Raw genomic sequence first — 22,219 nt, forward strand, 5'->3', positions numbered from 1 at the left:
TTTTTTTTTTTTTGCGGTACGCGGGCCTCTCACTGTTGTGACCTCTCCCGTTGCGGAGCACAGGCTCCGGACGCGTAGGCTCAATGGCCATGGTTCACGGGCCCAGCCGCTCTGCGGCATGTGGGATCTTCCCAGACCGGGGCACGAACCCGTGTCCCCTGCATCGGCAGGCGGACTCTCAACCACTGCGCCACCAGGGAAACCCCTAGCCAACTAATCTTTGACACAGGAGCAAAGGCAATACAACGGAACAAAGATAGTCTCTTCAACAAATGGTGCTGGACATCCACTTGCAAAAAAAAAAAAAAAAAAAGAATCTAGACACAGACTTTACACCCTTCACAAAAATTCACTCAAATGGATCACAGACCTACGTGTAAAGTGCAAAACCATTAAACTCCTAGAAGATAACATAGGAGGAAACCTAGATAACCTCGAGTATGGTGATGCCTTTTTAGATATGCCACCAAAGACATTATACATGAAAGAAATAATTGATAAGGTAGACAATTAAAATGTAAAGCTTCCTCTCTGAGGTAGACAATATCAAGAGAATTATAAGACAAGCCACAGACTGGAAGAAAATATTTGCAAAAGACACATCTGATAAAGGATTGTTATCCAAAATATATGAAAAACGATTAAAACTCAACAAATAAGAAAACAACCCAATTAACAAATGAACCAAAGACCTTAACAGACACTTCACCGAAGAAGATATACAGATGGCAAGCTCCACATCAGATGTCATCAGGGAAATGCAAAATAAAACGATAGTGAGATACCACTAGACACCTATTAGGATGGCCCAAATCTGGAACACTGGCAACACCGAATGTTGGTGAGGATGTGGAACAACAGGAATTCTCACTAATTGCTGGCGGGAATGCAAATTGGTACAGCCCAGTTGGAAGATAGCTTAGCAGTTTCTTATAAAACTAAACATATTTTTACCATATGATCCAGGAATGGGGCTCCTTGGTATTTACCTGAGGGAGTAGAAAATTTATGTCCATACAAAAAACCTGAACATGGATGTTTATAGCAGCTTTATTCATAATTGCCCAAACCTGGAAGAAACCAAAATGTCCTTTAGTAGGTGAATTTATAAACAAAGTGTGGTACATCCAGACGATGGAATGCTATTCCGCACTAAAAAGAAATTAGTTATCAAGCCACAAAAAGACATGAAGGAAACTTAAAGTGAAAGAAACCAATCTGAGAAGGCTACATACTGTATGATTCCTACTCTATGACATTCTGGAAAAGACAATGTTATGGAGATGACAAAAATATCAGTAGTTGCCAGGGGTAGGAGGCGGGGAGAGATAAGTAGGCAGAGCACAGAAAAATTTTACAGCAAGGAAAATACTCTGTATATTATAATTATGGATATATGTCATTATACAGTTTTCCAAACCCACTGAATGTATACCACCAAGAGTGAACCCTTAGGTAAACTATGGACTTTGGGTGATTACGATATGTCAATACAGGTTTATCCTAGGTAAAAAATGTACCATTCTGGTGTCTGATGTTGATAATGGAGGTTATCTATGCATGTGTGGGAGCAGGGGGTATATGGGAAATCTCTGTACCTTCCTCTCAGTTTTACTATAAAACTAAAACTGCTCTAAAAATATAAAGTCTTTAAGGGACTTTCCTGGCAGTCCAGTGGTTAAGACTCTGTGCTTCCACTGCAGGGGGCAGGGTTCTGTCCCTCGTTGGCAAACTAATATCTTGCATGTCACAAGGCCAAATAATAATAATAATAAAAGTCGTTAAAACGTTGAACAAATAAAGGCCTGGCACATAATAGAATATATATTGCCTCTTTTCTCGTTCTTTCCTTATATTTTTCTTTTTCCTTCCCTCTTTAAATGGATAAGGTTGGACTCATTAATTCTTTGGTTCCTTCAAACTTTGGATGCTTTATTATGCCTTTGATTCCTTCTCCTCACTTTCATGTATCAGCTCTTTCATTTATTTCTTCTTCTTCTTTCTCCTCCTCTGCCTCTTCTTCCTCATTTTATTCTTCTCCTTCTCTTTGTCCTTTCCCTGTTTCTGTTTCTCATTTTGTATCATGAACCAAGCCATGTGGACCATAAACATTGAGCTTAAAGTCCCCTCAGCTCCAGCAGTCTACCAGTTCTATGATTTTTTTTTCAGTTATCTTCTTTTTCCCTTTATCTTTCCAGTACTTATAAATTACTTAACTTCCCTGGGCCTCAGTTTTTCCATTTGGAAAATGGAAACAATAATGGATTGTTATAAGCATCAAATGAATGAAGTAAAGCTGTTAGCTCAGTGCCTCACACAAAGGCTCCAAGACACTGTTAACTTTGCTCTCGTTTGACTTTCTGCGAGCCCGGGATGAAATAAAAAACACTATAGAAATGTTAGTTTATTTATTTTTTCCCCTAAAGTATCACAGTGAATTGGAAAGTTGGCTCCAGGTTTGAAAAGACATGGGTTCCAGGGAAAACTATGAATTCTTATGAGCCTCAATTTTCTGATCTATAAAATGAGAATAACAATATATGCCTTCCCTCCACCTAGTGTTTTTTTCCTTCCCGGGAATTAAAAAAGTCAATGTGTAGGAAAGCATCACCCTATAAGTACATGTGGTAATCATGACAGGTGGTGTTCTGGAGCCACAGTGGGGATGCTGTAAAGTTACGAGGATTCAGCGGGATACATTTTTAATTTTAAAAGATGCCTGACCTACAGTAAGCATTCGATACATGCTATAGCTATTACTATTTCCTTTACCGTGTCCACTCTTTTCTCTAGATCCTCCAAAAAAATGAGTGGTTGCGCTACCCAGGTGATCTCTGCTGCTCAACTTCTATTATTGATTGTCCCCGTCCTCTCACCTCCTCATCCCACCAGGCTTTTTTCCTCCTCCCCCTCTCTTACGATCACAGCTTTCATCTCGCCTCAGGCACCCCGTGCAGCCAGATGTCCAGATCTCAAGCAGCTTAGAACTGCCGGGACCGGCCTGAGACCTGGAGTTCCCTCCGCTTTTAGCGTCTAGCACTCTTCCAAGAATAAAGTTTTATTGAAAAAAGCCGAAGAAAAGGCGCCCGTCCTTCTTTCTGCAACAGCCAATCAGAGGGCAGAACGCCTGCTTCGCTCACGGGAGCTTCAGCAGTCAGAGGAAAGGGCGGGGCATGTCGCGCCCGAAGCCCGCCCCGTAAGAGCGGAAGTACGGCCGGAAGCCAGCCATAGAGTTTAGGGGCCAGAGCGGCCCTGCAGGGAGTTGGCAGGAAAGGCTGGGAACAGCTGCCGGAGGTGACGGAGCGGTGGCCCCGCCCGGTACGCTGGAAGACGAAGCTTCCAGGTAGCTGTCCGCAGGGTCTGACCCAGAGTACGACGGGGCAGCCGGCGGGAGCCCACGGTCCCTGGGCGGCTTCTTTAAGGGAGGGGGCGGAGCCACGTGGAAGGATCCCGAGGGTGAGGTCACGTGCTTCGGGGCACATGCGGGGCACAGTGGCGATTTGAGGGAGCGTCGTCGTTGGGGTGGACACTGTGTGACATTCCTCCCCCCACTAAGACCTGTGCCTTGGGGTTCAGTGGGGTGCACTGGTGGGACTTGGGGGTAGGCCCAGAGATGGGGGAGGTGGGCGTGGCAACCCTGTGTCAGCCAGGCTGCCATCGAAGTGGCCGAATTTAGGATTCCTAGATCCAAGGGTTAGACTGCTCCATCTCTGATTCCTCGTTGCAAAAGTGGCTCAGTGCCTCTGCAATAGAGGTCCTAGGCCTTGTGCTTTCCATCCTCCCCAGTTCAGGAACCTCCAGCTTCACATCCTCTTTCCTTGCAGCTCCAGACTTCCTGAGCCCAGGTACCCCCAGCTCAGTGCAGCCATGAGTGCCGAGGTGAAGGTGACAGGGCAGAACCAGGAGCAATTTCTGCTCCTGGCCAAGTCGGCCAAGGGGGCAGCGCTGGCCACTCTCATCCACCAGGTGCTGGAGGCCCCTGGTGTCTACGTGTTTGGGGAACTGCTGGATATGCCTAATGTTAGAGAGGTGGGTTCTTGGCCTGGATAGCACCCAGGGAGGCTTGGGGCTAAAGTTTGAATTTGAGAACGGGTGGGCAGGGCTCATTCTGCAACCCCATAACCATTCAGTTGAACAAGAATATGGTGATTATTAACTGGCAGCTTGCAGAAGTAAGTAGGCAAGCAAACCTCTTAATTCCCCTTTGGAGATGAATGATCTGTAAAACCCAGTATTTTTCATTTTTAAGCAAAAGAGCCTGTGATTCAGAATAGGAGACCTGATTCTAGCCTGTCTCCATCAGTGTCGTAGCTCTTAATAATCATATTGCCTTGATCAGGTCACTTTTATTTTAGGGCCTAAATTGTGTTTTAAAAATGGACCTGAGGAAAAAAAAAAAAAAAAAAAAGGACCTGAGGGCTTCCCTGGTGGCGCAGTGGTTGAGAGTCCGCCTGCCGATGCAGGGGACACGGGTTCGTGCCCCGGTCCGGGAAGATCCCACAGGCCGCAGAGCGGCTGGGCCCGTGAGCCATGGCTGCTGAGCCTGCGCGTCCGGAGCCTGTGCTCCGCAACGGGAGAGGCCACAACAGTGAGAGGCCCGCGTACCTCATAAAAAAAAAGGACCTGATACTGCCCCTCACTATTGTAGAAATCAGATGAGATTATGGGAAAGTATAAAGTCTGGTACAAGTGGAAGGAATGAATGAATGTGAAATTGGCATGACCTGTTCTCTCCCGTTTGCACCATATGCTAATTCACTTAAGTTTGATAAGGTAGAAGTTATCTTTTTCCCAAAGACACATGGCAAGATGCTAGGAACACAGCAGAGAGAACTGTTCACACGGAAGTGGCAGAGTTAAGAGTTTAAAGCCCAGTGAGTAGGTTGCCAAGATGGGTGACGCCAGCCGAAGCCCTGAGATGTTATGACAGTGGTAGGTGGACAGGTATGAGTTAGGTTTTTGAGTGCCAGTGATTGAGTCAATGAATTTAGCCTTATGGAATCCTTTTGGTCCAAAGAAAACTGGCTGCCTTCCTTCCCTGCTCTCCTCTGCAGTGGAATTAAAGAGAATCAGGGTGAAGGAAAAGAAGTGTGTTTTGGGTGCCTGTCAGCACTCTGCTAGTCATCTGGGAATACCAGAAAAGCACAAGATACAGTGCTCCCCTTGTGAAACTTACGTTCCAGTTGCAGCGAGAAGATGAATGGATATCCATGTGTAAATCATTTATTTAGCAAGTATTTATCAGCAGAGCCAACTTACATGCACAGCTCTGCTAGACCTAAGTGGGATACCAGAGACCACATCTGTAATCTTGTTGAAAAGAAAGATATTCTTAGGTAACAACCTTAGGTGGGCTTCGATTGACTAAGTGGGTGATCAGTGGTAGGAGAGGAGGTCTGGGTGGACCGGCTTGGGTGATGAAAGCTCCCGGGTGAGGCCGGTCTGAAGCAGAGGCCACAAATCCCAGTGCCTGCTCAGTTCGTGCAGCCGTGAAGGGAGTGAGGCTGAGGCAGAAGTCTTTGGTGAATTGGAGGGTACAGCAGACCCCCTAAAGGTATTCAAATTCAGAAATGCTAAATATACTCTAAGGACCAGACAACACAGTTTGCAGTGTTTGGGGGGTGTGCATGGTGTGCGTGTGTTAGATACTAAACACTGAAAGTTTTCAACTCTGAATTTAGGGTAGGAATTGGAGGCAGATGGAGCAAGAGGACATTGCGGATTGGGGGATAGTGTAAACAAAGGCCTGGAGGCGGAAGTGAGGCCTTCCTGTGGGGAGAGTGGTCAGAGAGGCAGAGAGCTCCTTTCGGTGAGCTGGGAAGCTAATGTTGGAGGGGAAGACTGGGGCCACAAAGTGGAGCTCAAACTGGGTAAGGCTGGGAAGGTGGAGAGAGAGGCCCTTCCTGTCACTTCTTCTCTCCCATCATGTTCTCACAGCTGGCTGAGAGTGACTTTGCTTCCACGTTCCGGCTGCTCACGGTGTTTGCTTATGGGACGTATGCTGACTACTTAGGTAACAGGAGGGGCTGGAGACTGGAGGTGGGGGAAGGGCAGTTTACCGAGGGACTTAGAAGAAATTCCTGGGATACCCGACTTAGATCCCTTAAGTACACAGGGTCAGGGTCAAGACCTGAATTGGCATGGAAAACTCAAAAAAAAAAAAAAAAAGGCACGGGAAGGAGGCTAGGGCTTTCCACAAATGTGAAATCAGGATTTCTTTGTCTTTTTTTTTTCTAGCTGAAGCCCGGAATCTTCCCCCACTCACAGAGGCTCAGAAGAATAAGCTTCGACACCTGTCAGTCGTCACCCTGGCTGCCAAAGTCAAGGTGAGTGACAGTCCCCCCAGTCCTGAGGCACAGAGAGCCCTTCTGTATCTCCCTTCTCGAGGGTCCATCTGAAGGGAATGGCACTTGGACAGCCTTTGACCACCGTGTTGCTTTTTCCTGCCTCGCCCCGTGCCCCTCCAGGGTCTGTGTCTGAACTCTGTTACCTACGGCCTTTGGGGCTGAATATTATTCTCCTAGTTTTCTATTTTGTTTTTCTTTTTCAACCAACTTAAGTTCTAATTAAAACACCTTTTATGTTTGGGGTCAGAATAGCAACTAGGATACCGCTCACTGTCGTTCAGCGGCCCCCTCTTCCCCCCGCCGTAAAGTCCTCTGCAGACAGCCGCGGCATCCAGAGCTGGAACGAAGCTCTCTCTTCTGGGGAGGTGCCAGCTTCTGTTTGCTAAAATAAGAAACACAGAACCCAGGGTATTCCCTGGCGGTCCACTGGTTAGGACTCGGCGCTTTCACTGAGGTGGCCCGGGTTCAACAATCCCTGATCGGGGAACTAAGATCCCGCAAGCTGCGCGGCGTGACCAAAAAAAACAAAAGAAAGAAAGAAATACATAAGCCAGAAGTGTCTTTGTATATCCAGTTGGGTTCTGTTTTTGTTAACTCTCCGCCTCCGCCCGCCTGCGTCTCCCAGTTGTTACTGACCCTCGGTGTGCTCATGGTTTTACTTAAACCGGGCTGTCTGCTGCAAGGTGCCTCTTTGGAGGTAGACAGAGTATAAATGGTAAACAGAGTAGCTCCAGACCTCTCCCACACCACATCCTCCCATTATGTCAAGCTCATCTTGACCAGGTCCGTGTTGTGTCCTGAGCTGGGCCAGAGGATGGACATCCGGGCAGATGTCACCCTGGGGTGGGGGAGGGAAGGGAGTAGGGGAGCATATGTCTTTTATGTAAGATTGTTCTTCTCACGTTATTTCTCAGGTGGGAGTACTTTTATTTATTTTACCTTAGAACCAGGCTCTTAGAGGAAACGATTTAGGAGTAGGCGCGGAGGGTAGCCGGGGGGGAAGGAGGGAAGAAGGACCTTGGAAGCCCTTCTCTGCTGCGGAACCTCACAGCCCCAGCCCGCCCTCGGGCCCCAGTGCATCCCATATGCAGAGCTGCTGGAGGCCCTGGCCCTGCGGAACGTGCGGCAGCTGGAAGACCTCGTCATCGAGGCCGTGTACGCCGACGTGCTGCGCGGCTCCCTGGACCAGCGCAACCAGCGGCTGGAGGTGGACTACAGCATCGGGCGGGACATCCAGCGCCAGGACCTCAGTGCCATCGCCCGAACCCTGCAGGAGTGGTGAGACCTGTGTCCCGGCGCCGTCCCTTCCCTGCTCGCCCCAAGAAAGGGAGGGATGCTTTGGAGGGGGGCGAGTTGGGCCGGGAGGCAGAGGTGGAACCCAAGAGGATGAAGGGGAGTGAGCTCGTTCCTCCAGAGGCTTCTGAGGGAGAAAAAGAGTGGAGGAGGGCCTGGGGGGCAGGAGGCGGGAGGCGCGTCCTCGATGCAGTAACCGGGGGAGGGAGGGGGTGGTACTCTTGAGCGCACCCCCTGCGGTGTGGATCACGTGTCTCCGGCTGCATGCAGCCCCCTGGTCAGTGAGCAGCCCTGTCCACAGGCCACGGGCCTCTCCCGCTTCTGTTTTCTGTGTTCTTGTCTGACTTGAGCTTGTTAAGACACCTCCTCTTTTTCCTCTTTGCCTCCCCCACCCTGTTTTGGTTTTAGTTCCTACTCCCATCTTGCACATCACTCCGGGCACTTCTCTCTCCTCCCGTATCTTACCTGAGTGTCCTGCTGGCTCCTGGGAATATTGTCGCAGGTGGCTCCCCGGTGCCCTGGCAAGGCTTCTGACTCAGACAGCGGTCTGGATGGCCGGGCTTGGGGGTGTCTGCGAGTCTCTCTTTCGTGAGCCTGATCACAGCCCTCCTCTGCTGACCCTCGTTCCCGCAGGTGTGTGGGCTGCGAGGTGGTGCTGTCAGGCATCGAGGAGCAGGTGAGCCGCGCCAACCAGCACAAGGAGCAGCAGCTGGGCCTGAAGCAGCACATTGAGAGCGAGGTGAGCAGGCGGGCGTCCCGGGCAGTGACGGCCGCAGGCAGACCACGTGGGCAGGGGCTGGCAGGTTCTGGAACCTTCCTCGTCCTCCCCACTCCTTTCATCCTCGTAGGTCGCCAACCTGAAAAAAACCATTAAAGTCACAACAGCTGCCGCCGCCGCGGCCACGTCTCAGGAGCCCGAGCAGCACCTGACGGAGCTGAGGGAACCGGCTCCAGGCAGCAACCAGCGCCAGCCCAGCAAGAAAGCCTCGAAGGGCAAGGGGTGAGCGGCTGCGGCGGAGCCGCCGGCGTCTGGGGGCCCTGCTGCTGCTTCCTCGTTCCTCCAGTCACCTGCGTGGGGGTCGGGAACGGGGGAGCTTGCGGCGCTGAGGGGGTTCCCTGCAGCCTCTCTCTCTCTCTTCCCCTTGCCAGGCTCCGAGGGAGCGCCAAGATTTGGTCCAAGTCGAACTGAAGGGACTGTCGTTTCTTCCGGGATGTGGGGTCCTAGCTGCCTGCCTGCCCCTTAGGAGTCCTCAGAGAGCCTTCCTGTGCCCCTGGCCAGCTGATAACCTAGTTCATGACCCGTCACCTCCCTTCTTCTCTCCCACACCCCCAGGCATAGACCACACTGTCTCTGGGGGGAGGCAAGTACAAGTCGTGTTTTTGTTGGTACTTTTTGTTTCACGTAACTTTCTTGTGTGTCCCATTGTCCCCTCTTCCTGCCACGCTCCCTCCCCTATTTCTTTAGGAGTCAGCGTCTGTCCCTGTTTATTATACGTCACTGAGTGGGTGGGGCTGCCGTGTCTCCAGCATAACCCACACGTGATCCCTTCCCCTTCCTCCGCCCCAGCCCTGCATGCCCAGCCTCCTGCCCAGCCGCCTGTTTGGGCAGCATCTGAAGAGCCATAGGGCTCCCACCTTTATTCCCACCCTGAGAGTTCTGGGAGCCCTTCTAGGAGTCACTGGACACTCACATCCTAGAATCCTGTCACTGCAGTTGTTTCCTGTCCTCTCCTCCCCTTGGGTCCTGGGAGCGCTGCTGCTTCGATGACCCCAGAGCCTCAGGGCAGCTGTTTCTTGAGCTGTTGTGAGATGGTCCTTTCTTGGCCCTGGCTGTCTTAGAAAGCCTGATGGCAATCCTGGAAGGATTTACACTTCCTTCTCTGAGTTTTGTGTGGAAGGGCAGGGGATATAGATTGTATAAAAAGAGTATATATACGTATATCTATATATAACATGACACAGAAATAAATCTATGAGAAGTCTATCTACAAACACGCCCTGAACTGGGTGTCTTCTGTCTTTGGTGTTTGTGGATGGGAAGAAGGCTCATTCCCAGTCCACTCTAAAGCAAAGTGCCGGAAAAACAAAAGAACCAGGTACTGGAGACCTAGATCGTGGGCCGTTTGACTCTGGCCAGATTGGCTCAGCATCTCGGCATTCTTTAAGAAGCAGGGGATGCTCACCGAGCACCAGCATGTGGTAGGCTCTGGAGGTCCAAAGCGATGGGCACTGTCCCTGCTCTCAAGGAGCTTGAGTTCAGCCTGTTTCCTTCCACCTTATAGTATTGTAGGCGGAAGAGTTGATAGTAAACTTCAGTTTTTGCATCAGTACCACACAGGACTCTCCCACCTCAGTAAGAAGCAGCAGTCGGGCTCCTGTCCCCGTCCAAGGCAGAGCGTCCAAGCAGCATGCTGGGAGGATTAGTCTCCTTGGCTCAGCGCACTGCTGTGCACGCCCTAGAATTGGGAAGCTCTAGTGTAAGGGACAGCTACCCCCCCCCCGCCCCCGCCCGTGCATGAGAGGCGATTGCCTCCTGAGGGTCCCAGTGTTGACCGAGTTGCCCTCCCGAGCTTGTGCTGTCCTCTAGGTGGAGATGTAGGACAGACTACTGTTTACTGGTCCTAAAGGTGTCAGTTGTAGAATTGGAAGTGGGGGTAGATCCCGAGTTTTCGGTTAAAAGTGGTCCGGGTGAGCCAGTTATCTTGCAGGACAGCGGAGACTTAATGGGACCAGTCCAGTGGGCCCTGTCTCGGGAATTGACACTGTTGGCCTCTCGCTTTAGCTTTGGCCTAGGCTAGCCTGTTGAGCCTGTTGCATCTTGAGTCTAAGTCTCTGAAATAAACCCCTTCTTCCTCCCACACCGTCCACTGTGCAGAAGTCACTAACTGCTGGTGCTTCGAGCCTGTGCCCCCTTTCCCTGCCTAGGCCCCATTTTTCTCTTGAACTTTAGTATCTCATTTGCCTGTAAGCTGCTTCCAGCCCTGACTCCACAACTGCCCTGATCTGTCTAGTGCCGGCCTTCCGTGGGTGTCTCTACAGTCTGGTGTGGGCTGGGCTGGGACTGCCTGGTCCTCCACCCAAAGAGGGAGAGGCGCCGTTCACAGCCCCAGGGACATGAACATGCAATTTGTCTTTGATTTACAAAGACAGGGCTCTTGGCTCCCAAGGCTTGGAGATGGGGGAGTGGAGTATTTGGGGGCTGCTTTTGACCATGGAATTTGGTTCAGGATTTAGGGATTCCGTGCATAACCAAGCCTAGGGCACTTGCACATTCTCACATGCTGATCCCTACTGTACAGCAATCTCAGAGGAGCTCAGGGCTGGACCACTATGGTAGGGAGGAAGAGGAAGAGAACTTGGCTTCCTGTGAATTCAGAGTTCGTGCACATGAAACAGGTGCCACTTAGAAGGTAAAGACAAAGTCTCCATAGCTAAAAAACATGACTGGGGCGCACCTTTATGCACAAGAAGAGCAAAGGCAATGTCTATAGTCAATGTTTCACGCGATCCTGTTAAAGAGGGGTTAGAAATTCTCTGCTTAGGTTCAACTTCCAACATGGGTGGAGAGAAGGGAGTTCAGCGGGGCAAGTCTAGGCAGTGTATGAGTTCTCTTGCTGTGTAACAAATTACCCTGAAACTTAGTGGCTTAAAACAACACACATTTATTATCTCAGTTTCTATGGTCCGGGAATCGGCACAACTAAGTTCTCTGCTGAGTTTTCAGGGTCCCTCCCGAGGCTACAGCACAGTGTTAGCGAGGGCGTCTCATCTCAGGGTTCCAGTAGGAAGGACTTACTTCCGGGCACACCCAGTGATTGTCAGCAGGATGCATCAGCTTTAGGTGGTCAGTCTAAGGACTTCATTCCCTGGCTGACCGTATGTCAGAGGCAGCCCCGTTCATCAGAGCAAGAGCCAGAGAGAAGATATCAGCAAGGTGAAATCAGTCTTTTGTAACCTAATCACGGAAGAAACATCCCATCAATTTTACTAGTCACCAGGTTCAGCCTAGTGACTATCAGAAGGCAGGGATCATTGGAAGGCATGTCAGAAGTTTCCTACCTCAGGCAGTGTTTCTTTGGTCCACCGGCATCAGAATTATCAGGGGAGCTTTTGAAAATGCATATTCCTGGACCCCAGTTCCCACTGAATTAGAATCTCTGGGATTGGACTGGAAATGGGACTTCACTACCCTCATTGACTCAGCTCTGAGCTGTGATGTCCCATTTATATAAGCAGACTTGCCCAGATTAGTGCCACCTTAGATCAGCTGAAAAGGCTTCTTCTGCAGGGCCTTGGAGGACGGGTGAAGAGGCCCTGGGTCACCATCTGGAAGAGAATGATGAGCAAAGGTGAAACTTTTGAGTACAGGGCGCGAGAGAGGACTTGTCCTGTCTCTGAGGTTCTTAAGTATATTGTTATATAATTAAAAGAAGTGTGATAAGTACTAAGAAGTATAGGGTGACATGAAAGCGCTTACCAGGGGATCTACTTGCCTGGGGTCAGGAAAGCCTCCTCCCAGGATGTGACCTTTAAATTGAAATTAGAAACCCAAGTAGCAGTTAACCTGATAAAGGGGAGGGAGGATGAGCAATCTGAGTGGGAAGAAAAGTGGGATGAAGGCCTAGAAGCAGAAAGGTTTCATCCTGTGGACTACTGCAGCTCCCCTAATATGAAATGTGTAATGTGGGGCATGCGTGGGGAATCCAGTCCTATACTTTTACGTATTGTTCATCTGTCCAATCAATTGGTAAATATATCTTGACTGAAAAATCTGAAATAATACAAACCATAATGCATATGTTATACTTCTGGGCATTGGGATTTTGGGTGATTTTTGTCTTTTTGCCTGTCTCTATTTTCCAATATTTCTATGATAATTTCTAATAATAAATAATATTATTTATTACTAATAAATAATATTAAGTGCTTACTGTGATCAAGCACTGTTCTGAGTGCTTAAGGTATATAAACTCATTTAATACACACAACAACATTCTGAGATTAATATCACCATTATCCCCTTCTAAAGATGACAGAAGTGGTACAGAGAGGTTATGTAACCTGCCTAGGGTCACACAGATCATAAGTGGAGTAGGCACACACCACCCTGTCTCTCTCACGCTGCTGGACAGAATGCATGGAGCAGTTATCCGAGATCTATGGTAAATAGTAAACAAAGTAGGGAATTCCCTGGCAGTCCAGTGGTTGGGACTTATGCTTTCACTGCCGAGGGCCTGGGTTCAATCCCCGGTCGGGGAACTGGGGTCCTGCAAGCCACGCGAATTCAAAGTTCTGCTAAACGGGTGGTGGGTTTACCATTCCCTCCCCCCCTCCAGTGTTGCCCAGATTAGACTCAAAGACAGCCCCAAACCTAGAAGTGTACATGAGGTGTGAACTGAAAGAGCTCCCTTTGGAGTCTTCTATTGCACATCTAGGGAGCAGAAAGGGACTCCTAAGGGTCAGTGAGTGGGGAAATCCCCTGTTTTTCTTCTTCCCTTCTCCCACCTCCAGCCCCAGGGAATACCATGGTGGCGGCAGCACAATGACAGCAACAGTGGCCTGGCAGGCACTTAACTCTAGGGAGGAGAACCCTTCTCTCTGACCACAGGAGCTCTGGTCCCAAAAGTGTGAGGCAAACCCCCTCTGCTTTTTTCTTTCTTTGTTCTCTTGATGCTTGGCCCAGACACACAGTGAGAAATGCCCAGCAGAGTAGAGAAACTTTAGTTTCTAGCCCAACTTTGGGCCAGAAGATTGGGAAGGGAAGCCCCAGAGAACCAGAGAGTGTCAGGATATTGCAGAAAGGAGGGAAACCAAGAGAACGGCCCCACTGAGCTCTGTGGGAACTCCCGGGCTCACCTGCAGAGTGAGCATGAATCTCACCTAAACAGCTTAACTGAATGGGGTTTTCAGTCTCTTAGGTGTAACACGTGTGACAGCTACAACACAAAGGAATGAAAGCAAAGGGACCTGGGTGATGGTCAAGTTTCTACACTTAAAAGGAATTGGTGAGATACACATTCTCAGTGAACTGTGAACATATGCATTTTATAATCCCTAGAGCAGGGGTTAGTACACCATAGTCCACAGGCCAAATCCAGCCCACTACCTGTTTTTGTAAATAAAGTTTTATTGGAACATACTTACACTTCATTCATTTACATATCATCTGTGGCTGCTTCCACACTATGGTGTCGGAATTGTGTGTTGTAACAGATATTGTGTGGCCTGCGGAGCCCAAACATATTTACTATCTGGCCCTTTACAGAAAAACCTTGCCAATCCTGCCCTAGAGCAACCACTTAAAAATTAGTGAAAAAATCACTAAAGTGGAATACTAAATGGTATCCAAGTAAACCAAAAGAAGGCTGGAATGTAGACATAGTGGAATTATAAACAGAGGACCAGGGGCTGCCCTGGTGGCGCAGTGGTTGAGTCTCCCTGCCGATGCAGGGGACACGGATTCGTGCCCCGGTCCGGGAAGATCCCGCATGCCGCGGAGCGGCTGGGCCCGTGAGCCATGGCTGCTGAGCCTGCGCGTCCGGAGCCTGTGCTCCGCAACGGGAGAGGCTACAACAGTGAGAGGCCCGCGTACCGCAAAAAAAAAAAAAAAAAAAAAAAAAAAGAATCCACCTGCCAATGCAGGGGACAGGGTTTGAGCCCTGGTCTGGGATGATCCCACATGCCATGGAGCAACTAAGCCCGTGAGCCACAACTACTGAAGCCCGAGCGCCTAGAGCCCGTGAGCCACAACTACTGAAGCCCGAGCGCCTAGAGCCCGTGCTCTGCAACAAGAGAAGCCACCGCAAGGAGAAGCCCTCGCCCCGCAACAAAGAGCAGCCGCCACTCGCCACAATTAGAGAAAGCCTGCGTGCAGCAACAAAGACCCAATGCAGCCAAAAGTAAATAAATAATTAAATCTTGGACTTCCCTGGTGGCTCAGTGGTTGAGAGTCCGCCTGCCGATGCAGGGGACGGGTTCGTGCCCCGGTCCGGGAAGATCCCACATGCCGCGGAGCGACTAGGCCCGTGAGCCATGGCCGCTGAACCTGAGCGTTCGGAGCCTGTGCTCCGCAACGGGAGAGGCCGCAACAGTGAGAGGCCCACGTGCAGCAAAAGAAAAAAAAATAAATTAACTCTTAAAAAAAATAAAAATAAACAGAGGACGAAACAGATACATATAAGTTGATAGAAATAAATCCAAATATAATAATTAAATATAAGTAGCCTAACTACACCAATTAAAAGACAGAAATTATCAAAATGGATTAAAAAAACCAAGATACAACTATATGTTGCCATCAAAAAAGCCATTTTTAAGTATGACATGGGTGGATTAAAAGTAAAAGGATGGGAAAAGATGTACAATGCAAATACTAATCAAAAGAAACTTGAAGTGGCTGTAGTAATATCAGACAAATTAACTTCAGAGCAAAGAAAATTACCAGGGATAAAGAAGAACATTGAAGAACAATGATAAAAACTTTGGTTTTCCAAGAAGACATAATTCTAAATGTCTCTGCATCTAACTACAGAGCTTCAAAATACATGAAGCAAAAACTGATAGATATTAAGGAGAAAATGAACAAATCCACAATTATAGTAAAAGAGAAATGTCAAAACTGCTCTCCCAGTAATCAACAGAACAAGTAAACAGAAAATCAGTGAATATATTAGAAGTATATAGAACTGAATGATGCCATCAACCAATAGGAACTAACTGAAATTTATAGAACACTCCCCCAACACAACAGAAAACCCTTTTTTCCCCCAAGTGCACTTGGAACATTTATTATACCAAGATAGACTATATCCTGGGTCATAAAACAAACCTCGGCAAATTTAAAAGACTTAAGGTCATACAAAGTATATTTTCTGACCATAATGTAATTAAAACTAGATATCAATAACAGAAGGATAACAGGAAAATTGCCAAACACTTGGAAACTAAACAACACACTTCTAAACCCAGAGATCAAAGATGTGGTCTCAAGAGAAATTAGAAAATATTGTGAACTTAACAAAAAGGAAAATACAAAATATCAAAATATGAGATGCATCTAAAGCAGTGATTATAGGACAAATTATAGTATCAAATTCTTGTATTAGTAAAGAAGGTCTGAAGTCAACAATCTGCACTTCTACCTTGAGAAGGTACATAAAGAAGAGCAAAAATAAGCAGAAAGCAAGTAGAACGAAAACACAAGAGCAGAATATAATGAATATGAAAACCAAAAAAGAAAAAAATTGGGACTTCCCTGGTGGTCCAGTGTTTAAGAATCCACCTTCCAATGCAGGAGACGCGGGTTTGATCCCTGGTTGGGAAACTAAGATCCCTCATGCTGCAGGGCAACTAAGCCCACACACCGCAACTACTGAGCCCACATGCCACAACTAGAGAGAAGCCCACACGCTGCAACGAAGAGCCCTCACGCACCAACTAAGACCTGATGTAGCCAAATAAATAAATGAATATTTTTTTTAAAATCAATGAAACAAAAAATTGATTCTTTGAAATGATCAATAAAATTGATAAACCTCTAGCCATAGTGACCAAAAAGAAAAGAAAGAGAGAGAGAGAAAGAAAAGAGAGAAGATACAAATAACCAGTATCAGGAATAAAAGGAGATATCACTGCACACCCCACAGACATTAAAATGTTAGTAAGGGAATACTACGAATAATTCCACACACAAATTCAACAACTCAGATGAAATGGACCAAATCTCAAAGTTACAAGCTACCAGAACACAACCAAGAAGAGAGATGTAAATATAAATGTACAACTATAAAACTCTCAGAAGCTAGCAGAAGAAAATCTTAGTTACCAGGAGTTAGGCAAAGTGTTCTTAGATATGACACCAAAAATATGATTCGTAAGAGAAAAAGGTGGTAAGTTGGACTTCATCAAAATTCAGAACTTTTGGCTTCCCTGGTGGCGCAGTGGTTGGGAGTCTGCCTGCCGATGCAGGGGACACGGGTTCGTGCCCTGGTCCGGGAAGATCCCACATGCCGCGGAGCGGCTGGGCCCGTGAGCCATGGCCGCTGGGCCTACGCGTCCGGAGCCTGTGCTCCGCAATGGGAGAGGCCGCAACAGTGAGAGGCCGGCGTACCGCAAAAAAAAAAAAAAAATTCAGAACTTTTGCTTTGAAAAAGACCACACCAAGAGGAGGAAAAGATAAACTACAGAATGGGAGAAAATATTTGCATATCCCTATCTAACAGAAGACTTCTAACTGGAATATACAAAGATCCCTTAAAACAACCGTAAGAAAATAACCCAATTTTGAAAAAAATGACTGAAGGACTTAGACCCTTCATCCAAGAGGCTATAATGATGACAAATAAGCACATGAAAGGATGTTCAACATCATTAATCATCAGGGAAGTACAAATTAAAACCAATGGTGAGATGTCTATAAATATCTCACTGTGAATAAAAGAATACCCACACCCCTAATATAAAAACTGACAATACCAAATGCTCGCAAGGATATAAAGCAACTGGAACTCTCTTACATTGCTGGTGGGAATGCAAAATGATGCAGCCACTCTGGGAAACAGTTTGGCATTTTCTCCCAAAGTTAAATATGTACTTACCCATGTGACCTAGCAATCCCAAGCCATTTCACTCCTAAAGAAATTAAAACATGTTCACACACGTGTACATGATTGTTTATGGCACTCCTGTTCGTAATTGCCAAAAACTGGAAACAACTGGAATGTTCTTTGACAGATGAATGGGTAAACTATAAACACACAGTAAAATAGTACTCATCAATAGAAAGGAGGGAGCTATTAATACACACGACAACGTGAGTGCATCTAGAAGGCATTACGCTGAGTGTAAGAGCCACTCTCAAAAGTTTACGTACCACAGGCAATACCTTTATTGCTGGTTTGGTTCCAGAGCAAGTCACATGAATGTTTTGGTTTTCCCAGTGCATAAAAAAGTAATGTTTATACTCTAGTCTATTATATGTGCACTGGCATTATGTCTAAAAAAATGTACATACCTTAATTGAAAAATACTTCATTGCTGGGGACTACCCTGGTGGTCCAGGAGTTAAGAATCTGCCTGCCAATGCAGGGGACAGGGGTTCGATTCCTGCTCCGGGAAGATCCCACGTGCTTCGGAGCAACTAAGCCCATGCATCACAAGTACTGAGCCCGCACTCTAGAGCCCGCGAGCTGCAACTACTGAGGCCGCATGCTGCAACTACTGAAGCCCGCACGCCTAGAGCCCGTGCTCTGCAACGAAGAGTAGCCTCTGCTCGCCGCAACTAGAGAAAAACCTGCACGCAGCCACGAAGACCCAGCACAGCCATAAATAAACAAGTAAATAAAACAAATCTTAAGAAAAAAATACTTCATTGCTAAAAAATGCTAACCATTATCTGAGCCTTCAGCAACTCATAATATTTTTGCAATAGTAACATCAAAGATCACTGATCACCATCACAAATATAATAACAATGAGGAAGTTTGAAATATTGCCAAAATTACCAAAATGTGACACAGAGACATGAAATGAGCAAATTCTGTTGGGAAAATGGTACCGACAGCCTTGCTCGATGCTGGGTTTCCACAAATGTCCAATTTGTAAAAGACGCAGTATCTGTGAAGTACAATAAAGCAAAGCACAATAAAACAAGCTATGCCTGTGTATGATTTCATTATGTGACATTCTGGAAATGGCGCAACTATAGCAATGGTGGGCAAATCAGCAGTTGCCAGGGGTTAGGGCTGGAGGGAGGGGTGGCCGCAAAGGAGCAGCAGGAGGGGGTCTGGGGGTGATGGGACTGTTGTGGTCCTGATTGCGGTGGTGCTTACACACATCTGCACGTGTTCAAACTCAAAGAACACACACACAGAAGTTTTATTGTATGTTAAAAAAATATTGAAAAAAACGGACATGCTGGGCTACCGGCATCCATCGTTCTAAACACTATGCTATTACTTGGGTAAATGTTAATATAAATTTGAAATTTAAAAAGATCATCAAGTGGGGGGACTTCCCTGGAGGTCCGGTGGATAAGACTCCGCACTTCCAATGCAGGGGGCACAGCAGGTTGGATCCCTGGTCAGGGAACTAAGATCCTGCAGGCCACGAGGCCAAAAAAAAAAAAAGAAAAATCATCCAGGAACTTTCTATTTAAAGGGCCCCCATGGTGAATCATGCTGTACAGCATATTAGTATCATTTGTGTCAGTCTGGACTTTGAGTCCTGGCTCTTGAGTGCTGCTAGGTAGCTGTATGGTGTTCAACAAGTCACCTGTCACTTAGCAATAAAATGGGAGCAGGTTTGGATGGTATCTGTAATCGTTGCTAAGCTGCACTGGAATTCTCTCCAACCTCGAGATTCTGCTTTAGTGGGTCTGGGCTGGTAATTCTGATCTGCCGCCACTTTGGGGAACGTCCAGAGAAGGCGATCTCAGAGGTCTATTTCAACTCTAACATTGCTATTTATATCATATACTGGGTTTGCTTGAATTAAGTTCTATCTGTATTGAGAATCAGCTTCTGTCCTTCTGTGCCACATTCCCTGTGAATTGGGAATCCCCCCCCACCCCAAATCTAGGATATCTTTAAGTTCACCAGTGGCGGGGGGGGTGGCGTACTGTGGGGCATGCGGGATCTTAGTTCCCTGACCAGGGATCAAACCTGTGCCCCCCGTGTGGACGCACGGTCTTAACCACTGGACCGCCAGGGAAGTCCCTCACCAGTGGTTTTCTAAGAATCTAGCTTTGTTTACTTTCATCAGACCATTTCCCACATCAGTGTCACCTTGACCTTTCCCAGGGTATTTCTGCTCCTTCTTTTAGAGACTCAATCCCACCTCTGCGGCCCTTTCTCATGCCCGCTTCTCTCCAGCTTCATGTGTCCAAATGTCCTGGCTGCACACCTTCAGACACTTAGTTGGTCTCCCGGCTGGAAGACACTAACATCTTGGGGATAATTGTTCAGAACCTGCAAGTCATCCAGGTGGCAGGTGACAGAGAAGATGACGAGGGTGGGATGGATACTGGGAGAAACCAGGGCAGCACCCTATTCCCATCTTCAAGATAAGCCTTCAGGGAAGAAGAGTCACAAAAGGCAGAGAAAAAGCTCAAGCGACCCTGACTGCTGACCCAGCTCCTCTCAGGGATGGTCCAGAGCGGGGCGGGGTGTGTGTGTGGGGAGCGGGGCGGAGCCCAGAAGGGGAAGGACTCCCTGCTTCTCCCTGTCTCCCTGGAGATACTGTTTAAGGCCAGACACTGAGGCTGGGAAGGCTCAGAGCCCGTCAGCACTCTGCAGAGAGGGGCTTCAGGCCCACCTTCTTACCACAGCTCTGCCAGCCTCTGCACCCCTGGCCCCTCAGGTACCCTTCCCTTAAGCCACACCAGCGCCCTGCCCCCCCGCAGCCTCTCGCTGGGGATAGAGGCGAGTTGGGAGGCTCCTTTGGGGAGCAGCTACACCAGGTCTCTCCCTGTGCCCCATCTCCGTGCTCGTTTCTCACCTCTTGGTGCCTCCTGTGCCTATCCGTCTTCATCTCTCCCTCCTAGTGCCGCCACATCAGGCTCCCGCTTCTCCTGTCTGAAGAACCCACTGATGTCTAAGAGGGAGAGAGGTTAAGGGTAACTTTTCCTTACCCCGACCCACTGCAGTGGCCTGGGAGAAGGAATCCTTGACCCTTGCTTCTCCCTCAGCGTGGGAATGACCCATTCCTAAAACTCAGGGCATCGAGGCAGGACAGGTCTGTGGAGTTAAATGGACTTGAAATATGGGGGCTGGGAGACCAGACCCTGGGTTCTTCTTGTGGATCAGCTCCTGGTTCTCTGGGTAACCTGGTTATAGGACTTGGGCACTGGGCAGAGGAAGGGGGCATTGGGTAAAGGGTGTTACTAGGACTTGAGGCCTTGTTACCCTAGGAGGGGAAAACTCCCAAACTGCAAGCAGGACTGGGTCAGCACAGCCCCAAACATTTCTACATGTTGGTCTGTGAAGCATGAAAGGGTGAAAGATAATAGTCGGTAGCTGGGAGAACGGAGGCTGATGCAAAGCCAGTAAGACCATTTCGAGGCTGTGTCTGAAGGTATCTCAGGGGTCCTGAGGATGGAACCCGGCGTGAGGGCCACCCTAGAGCACTGAAGGTGCAGGACAGGGGCAGGGTAATGGGGGCGAAATCAGACATCCATCCTGTGCACTGTGTCAAATGCTTCCTCTGTACTAACTCACCCAATCCTCATAATTCTGAGGGATGAATCCATGTCCCCACTGCCACCAGAGCCTAGAAGAAGGCCCATTTTACAAAGCAGGAAACCGACGTTGAGAGATTAAGACTCTTCGTCAGGGTCAGAGGTAAGCGGCGTGGCCCGGGCTTGCTTGTACCAGTCTGTAGTCGTAATTCCACTCCTCTAATTCACAGCCTCCCACCAAGTATCAGCCTCTCCCAACCTGTAATTTTCTGGGGTGGGGGAAGTAGTCCGAGTGTGGCCATGTGCCCTGGACACCTGTCAGGCAGAGGACTGAGCGGGAGGGGGGTTGTGGGTGGGCATTGTGAATGAGGCGGGGCCGTTCCGGACGCGGACCTGGAAGTAAAGTGTCAGCATTCTTCCTGAGAGTCCTTTCCTGTGTCTACTCCCCGGCTCTCACCCCACATGGTAGACAGGTCAGGAAAGGGCCAGGGGGCTGGTTCTAGAGCGTCTCACTCAACTTTGCTAACACCCAATGCCCCACCACGTACCCTTGCTGAAAAATGCTGTCACGGGCCCTACGAATACGTGCTGGGTAGCAGGGTGGTCCTCGCCCAAGAGCAGGGATCAGGGGTGAAAACTGGTTGGTTTCTGTGTCTGAAGCCAGGACCCAAATGGGAAAGCCTGTGAAGCACTGGATGACTCACCTGGATTGAAACCAGGGCAGCCCCTGTCCTGCTCCAGCCCCTACTCCGAACTGTGCCCAGGAGCATGGGCACTGGGAATGGAATCCAGGTTGAGAGGTTGGGCTTGAGCTGTCGTGAGTAGGGACCCCACAGCTGAGGTCCAGGGAAGGGAGGGACCTGCCCAAGGACAAATGACTGGGCTGGTGGCAGGGCTGAGCCGCCTCTTCAAGGGACTGACAACAGCTCCTCCCACACCCAGAGGGAGGAGCCATGTGCAATCTGGACAGAGCACAGGTTACACCGGAAGCTGAGGGCTGTGGGCGCTTTGAGCTCCATCATCCCCAGTTCAGGACCCAGGCGGAGAGGAATTCCCTCTGCCTGTTTGACTTCTGGGATTCCTGGATTCTCTTAGCCACTGGGTTGGTTCCGTTGACACTGGTGGAGCATCGTTAGTGGCCTGTTTACTGACTCAGTACCTGCCCTGGATAGGACGTCGGTGCCTGCTGGCCAAGCTCACCTTCGTCTCTGCTTGTTGAGAGACTAGAAAAATCCTCTTTTGTTTTTTTAAAATTTAAATTTATCTTTAATTCATTGCAGCATAACATGAGTTAGAGCTGCTCTAATACATGAATTCTTCAATTTGGTCTAAAGGCAAATCAAACAGTCCCCTTTTCAGAAAAGTAGCTTCCGACTTGATCAACATAACATATAACCATCTTTAA

At 48.4% G+C, this 22,219-nt stretch overlaps 1 protein-coding gene across 4 annotated transcripts; it reads left to right on the forward strand.

Annotated features, from left to right (window-relative positions):
• The first annotated feature begins 3,231 nt into the window (after positions 1 to 3,231).
• COPS7A (COP9 signalosome subunit 7A) lies at positions 3,232 to 9,632 on the forward strand. Of its 4 annotated transcripts, none has more exons than XM_022577427.2 (8): positions 3,232 to 3,343; positions 3,825 to 4,029; positions 5,938 to 6,013; positions 6,238 to 6,326; positions 7,399 to 7,625; positions 8,274 to 8,379; positions 8,489 to 8,640; positions 8,790 to 9,632. In XM_022577427.2, exons 2-8 carry the CDS (start codon positions 3,868 to 3,870, stop codon positions 8,827 to 8,829), a joined length of 852 nt encoding a protein of 283 aa, XP_022433135.1. In that variant the 5' UTR covers positions 3,232 to 3,343; positions 3,825 to 3,867; the 3' UTR covers positions 8,830 to 9,632. The 4 variants fall into 4 exon arrangements, with proteins under 4 accessions (XP_022433135.1, XP_022433138.1, XP_089776355.1 ...); XM_022577430.2 differs by having other exon boundaries at positions 7,423 to 7,625; XM_089920229.1 differs by lacking the exon at positions 3,232 to 3,343 and adding an exon at positions 3,353 to 3,370.
• The last annotated feature ends 12,587 nt before the right edge of the window (positions 9,633 to 22,219 follow it).

Source organism: Delphinapterus leucas, chromosome 11, assembly GCF_059928025.1.
Source record: "Delphinapterus leucas isolate spDelLeu-1000000601 "Yukka" chromosome 11, BTC_Dleu_Yukka2, whole genome shotgun sequence".
In the NCBI taxonomy this organism is placed as follows: Eukaryota; Metazoa; Chordata; class Mammalia; order Artiodactyla; family Monodontidae; genus Delphinapterus; species Delphinapterus leucas.